Raw genomic sequence first — 5,094 nt, forward strand, 5'->3', positions numbered from 1 at the left:
GAACATCCTGGCAACCTACTAGGACTGTCTCATAAGAAAAGAAAAAATGGAAAAAGGGAGGCTGGGAATATAGTTCAGTGATTGTCTAGCATGTGTGAGGCTCTGGGTTCCATCTCAGCAACCTCCATGCCCCAGAACAATGCCAACCACCATATGGTAAGGTGAAAAATAACCTATAAAAAATAAAAGTATAGCCATCAACTCTTTAAGACTTACACAGAAAGCTAGGAGGGGTGGCACACGCCAGCTCCTTCTTGAGAGGGCACAGTGAAGACAACAGAATGTTGCCAGCGTCTGCAGTGGAGCACTGGGAGTATAGTGACCTTTTCTCATTCCTGCCCAATTTCTTTAATGTGTAAATATCTCTGAGTGTGTGTGCTGCCGACTCAGACCCTGGAGATGCTGCAGCCTCATGCAAGCATGATAAAAGGACTCCTGGGAGCTTGTGCCTCAGGAGTCTCAGCTAGCACTCAGTAAAACACAGCTTCCAGCTGTGTTCACAGCCTTGGGAAGTCCACAGACACTACGGATGTTATACTCCCAAATGCCTACAGTAACTCCTCTGAGAACCCAGACCCCATCTAAAAGACAGACAGAATTCCACCAATATGTCTCAGGTGCCACTTTAATTAGGTTCTCACTACATGTGAGGAAGGGTGGAAGACAAGGATTATTTCCAGGCATACGCCTTCTGCCCCAAAGTAAACAGCCTGAGCTCCCCACAACAGAAATGTGCTTTCCTTCCCCTGAGAATCCACTCCTGAGCTGATAAAGGGACAATTGTGCCAGCGAACAGGAAAAACACATCAAGGGAGCCAGGGAAACTTCTGAATTCTGTCCAGTGCAAAAACTACAACTAGACATGGAGGTGACCCTCCTCATGGCAACAACAAGCCCCAACCATTCCCAGTTGAGGGCAAGCCCCTCCCCAGGGAACCTGAGAGCATTGTTCATTCCCCAGGGCTCCTCCCTACAGTGCTCCCAGGAAAGATCAGAAGCCCGCAGTCATGGAGACAGCCCATCCCACAGATGCAGCCTTCCTCTTCGTTGGCCCCTGCTGCTGCAGCTGTATAGCCATAACGGATCAGCCAGTATGTTTGTGGCTGGGGGATGCAGAAGGGGCCAGAGTGAGCAGCAAAGCAAATCAGATGTATGTTCTGAAGCTGGGTCGACAAGGTGGCAGGGCATGTCATAGCCCCGTGGATCACAGGGACCTGAGCCCTCCATTAATTCTTCTCTGGACGGTTTCTGTTCAGGACTGCTTTGGGGGCAAATTCCAGTTTGTCCTTAAGGCTCACCACCTGTGTGTGGTCCTTGCCTAGCAGCTCATTCAGCTTTCGGTCCTCTCGACGCTCCAGGATGCTCTTTTCCTCCTCTACAGGCTGGGGATCCTTTCCCCTGATGAACCATTCCAAGTGGTAGCCCACAGCCCCAACCACAAAGGCCACAGGAAAGGTGACATAGGGAGCATAGGTACGCACCACGGACCATAGCACAGGCCACATGACATCTGCAGAAGAAAAGAGAGCATTAGGGAGAAATGAGCATCCCCTCCCGCAGCACATGTGGAGGGCCCATGGGGGCACTCTACTTACCAGGCAGCTGGGCATTAGTAATTGAGCAGCTGCCCCACAGAGCAGCAAGTGGCTGCTGAGCTTTGTGCAACAATTGGGTCCCTGAAATACTCCAGGAAGTTGTGAAAAATTCGATGGTTAAGGAAGAGGGTAAAATCTCCATGAATGACGCGGTACTCCTGTATGCAGATGCTCCCCACAAGGAACCTCTGAGTGTCACCAAATGGAGCCTCAAACCTGGGGTGACCTCAAGCCCTGTACCCCCACCCCCAGTCTTTCAACATTTCAGGAAGGGAAAAGAAGCCTTTGCTCTGTGAAATTTCACATGCACATAACACAGCTCCACTCTGGATTCTGACTCTTTGATAATGAGTTCCCTTTCCTTGGGCAAAGTACAAGGGGCTTATTTAAGCAGCCAAAAATGATGATCTATTACCTAAGTAATAGACTGGACTAAAGACTGATAAGGGTTTTAAGCCTATTCTGGACTGAACTTTTCTAACAATGACAGTAATCTATAGTTAACAAATCCTGGTCAAAACACCCTCAAAATATTCCCCATCAACAATAGTCACATCCTCATGCTTGCACAGCAAGCTCCCAAAAATACAAGTGAATACAGTACTCCAGATGCCCTAGAACCCTAATACTTGAAAAGTCCCTGTGGAAAATGCTGTGAAATAAAAATAACAAAAATCATGGAGGTGCCCCTAGGGCCTTTTGCAATAAAATACCAAAGTAATATACAAACCCATTCACTCAAATGGCCACTTAGTCACAAATGATTACCACTATTAAATTATTATTTGTACCATTATTTAGTTACTATTACAATCATAAAAGGCCATTGGCAATGAACTATTAATGCTAGCTACCATCTACTGAGCACTCATTCCAAGCTGGGCCTTGGGCTAAACACTTCACACATGATAATCTCTAATTCTCAAATTCACTCCTTAGTCATCATCACGAAGTCACTTGTGTTAAGTATTTCTCCAATGCTGCTGTGTCTCTGCTCTGGGGTGAGACATCCAAGCCTCATGGAGGATTAGATGGTTCTCCCTTTCTCCCTTTGGTTCTAATTCTCTTTGGAGGGAGTGGAATGTCTTGTGAGCCTGAGTCTACCCATGGACCGCCAGGTATGAGGAACTGCAGCAGACTCAGGCTTCTCTTCCTGGTCCTTTGACTTGACACCAGGCCTTATGCTCCACAGTAGCTCCCTAGTCATCACCCGACCCTCACAATACCTCTATGATGTAGGAATAACTTGCCTGGATTCCTGTCCCAGGCCACAGTGGCTCAAAGACACTATGCCAAAACCAATACAAGCAGCAGGCACATTGAGTTTTTTAGGCCAAGCCTGGGCTTTTTCTAGTAAAACACTCTGCAGATGTGTGCATGATATCTGTTGAAACCACAGACATAGGAAGTGCCTCCTGCAGCGCCGTATTAGCTTAGCTTTTCATTACATTGAAAGATTTCCTTTCCTGTGCACTCTAAGGTTCTAAGGTCATACCAAGAGATTTGCAAAATCCTACAATATACACATTAAGGAAGAGGGAAGCTCCAAACAACCCCAAACTCAACGCTTCTCCGTTCTATTTTCTGTATTTTTACGATGTTTAAGACAAGTCGTCATGTTGCCCAGCCTGGCCTCAAACCCTCAGTTGAGTTGAGGGCGGCTTTGAACTGCTGATCCTCCTGTTTCCACTTCCAAAGCGCTTATAATTACAGGTGCATGTCAGCTGCAAGCTCTTCATACTATTCCTAAATAGCGACTCTCCGTTCAATTCTCCAATTTGCCTTAAGTATCAGTCTACAACTAATTCTCTTAGACGTAAAATACAGGTTCTGTACGGTCCTGTTCGTATTCCAGTCATCCACGTATCCAACACAACCATTTTCAAGTGACGGGCATTGTGTGGGCTTACCCTACTTGTCTACATCTCTCAAAACACCTTGAAGCTCCGGGAAGTTAAGGACCAAGGTTGTCCGGATCATCCTATACTCTGCCTCTTCCCCCCTGGAAAAGAGCTCCAAAAACAGTTTGATCGCAAGGCTGACAGGCAGCATAAACAAGTCGCTAAAGTAAGACTGACAGCAGCAGTCTCCCACCCACAATCACAAAGGGGCAGGAATACGACCGCAAGCAGCTAGACTTCATGAAGTCATCCCTAGGGGATCAAAATGTAAGTAGCAGAGGGGCCTCGCAAATACTGACGCCTATTTCCAGCCCAGCATGCAGGGGAGCTTGCCAAAGAGTCCAGGTACAGGTCAACTGGGCCACCCGGAAACCTGTCCTTGTGCCCAGTCCCACCGGAAGTCACACTCCAAATTCAAGAAGAGGTCCTAGAAGAATCACCCTTGACAGCTACCCCAGTCAAGTCTGGGAAGGAGAGCGCCGGAGGTCAGGGTCATCAGCTCCCGGTCCCCTGTCCCGTTACACGCGTGGCCTCGTCACCCTCCGGCCTGCAGGTGCCTGAGGCGGACAAGTTCTGACTGCAGCCGACACTCGGGAGCTGGCCGGACCCGGGACGGTTACGGAGACCAGCCCTCCCAACTAGGAGAACACGGCCAGGACCCCGTCCCTGCGGGACTCGTGGCCGGCGATCCAGGGAAGCGAAGCGCCCTAGGAACTCACCTACGGCCCCCCAGCACGCCCCGGACCGGCCCCGCGCTGCGCCCGCTAGCCGGGAGCAACACGGACGTCGCTACTCCCAGTGGCCCGCGGGGCATCACCCGAGGCCCCGCCCACTGGCGTCCGGGCGCTCTCGGAGAGCAGTGATTGGCTGAGCTCCGTTAAGCAACAAGAGGAAGGAAGCCGGGCATCCGCCTCTCTGTTGGGATGAACGGAGGTGAGTATCGCGCCCCCTGGCGGTTAGGAGGCTCCCCAAGCGACGTTGCTTCGTGCTTTCCTAGTGGAGAAACGTGAAAAGTCATGGCATTCATTGATCCAACTGAAGTTCATCAGCCATTTCCTGAGACCTAGGTCGGGTATTACTGAAACAGAAAACCCAACCCCTGACCTTTAGAAGCTTCCCTTAGCGAAGGATAATCTAGTGCTTTGAAACCTCTTCGGGTCTGTACTTTCAGGCTGTGTGTCTTTGGGAACGTTATTTAGTTCATCTCTGTGAAGACTCATTCCTTCTGCATAGCATTAACACCACCCATTTTCGCGGGGATGTTGTGAGGGTTTGATAATAATCACGTTTGTCAAGTACTGTGCCAGGCACACCGCAATCAGGGAAATAGATGGTAGCTTTGGTGAGTCTACAAACAGCTGAACTATCGATAGTGAAGCATTTGTACAAAACCCTCTGATACAGGCACCTCTGTCCTCCATGCTTCCACTCTCCCTGGACAGACATGTATTTACCACAGACAGGAAAACGCCTCAAGCCCAAGCTCTTTGATGCCCCAACATGGTCCTGCCTTCCCAGGCACGCGGCACTGACCTCAGTCTGACAAGCCTCCTTACCATTAGTGACACTAAAAATCAACTTTCTGAGCCTGTGCCTTT

The 5,094-nt window shown here is 49.4% G+C and overlaps 1 protein-coding gene across 2 annotated transcripts; it reads right to left on the reverse strand.

The window, feature by feature from the left end:
* Positions 1–607: 607 nt before the first annotated feature.
* On the reverse strand, positions 608–4,362 carry Smim12 (small integral membrane protein 12). Of its 2 annotated transcripts, none has more exons than XM_027399331.2 (2): positions 4,216–4,362; positions 608–1,510 (listed from the first exon to the last, which is right to left on the reverse strand). In XM_027399331.2, the coding sequence occupies exon 2, from the start codon at positions 1,503–1,505 to the stop codon at positions 1,227–1,229; it is 279 nt and encodes a 92-aa protein (XP_027255132.1). In that variant the 5' UTR covers positions 1,506–1,510; positions 4,216–4,362; the 3' UTR covers positions 608–1,226. The 2 variants fall into 2 exon arrangements, with proteins under 2 accessions (XP_027255132.1, XP_027255131.1); XM_027399330.2 differs by lacking the exon at positions 4,216–4,362 and adding an exon at positions 1,596–3,494.
* Positions 4,363–5,094: the final 732 nt, after the last annotated feature.

The sequence above is a fragment of the Cricetulus griseus genome, chromosome 2 (genome assembly GCF_003668045.3).
Source record: "Cricetulus griseus strain 17A/GY chromosome 2, alternate assembly CriGri-PICRH-1.0, whole genome shotgun sequence".
Taxonomy (NCBI): Eukaryota; Metazoa; Chordata; class Mammalia; order Rodentia; family Cricetidae; genus Cricetulus; species Cricetulus griseus.

Excerpts from the sequence above, each read along its gene's own strand:
- Smim12 (XM_027399330.2), bottom strand. The coding sequence starts at position 1,737 with ATGGAGATTTTACCCTCTTCCTTAACCATCGAATTTTTCACAACTTCC. Across the intron at positions 1,511-1,595 it reads TACTAATGCCCAGCTGCCTG|ATGTCATGTGGCCTGTGCTA; the intron begins GTAAGTAGAGTG and ends TTTCTTCTGCAG.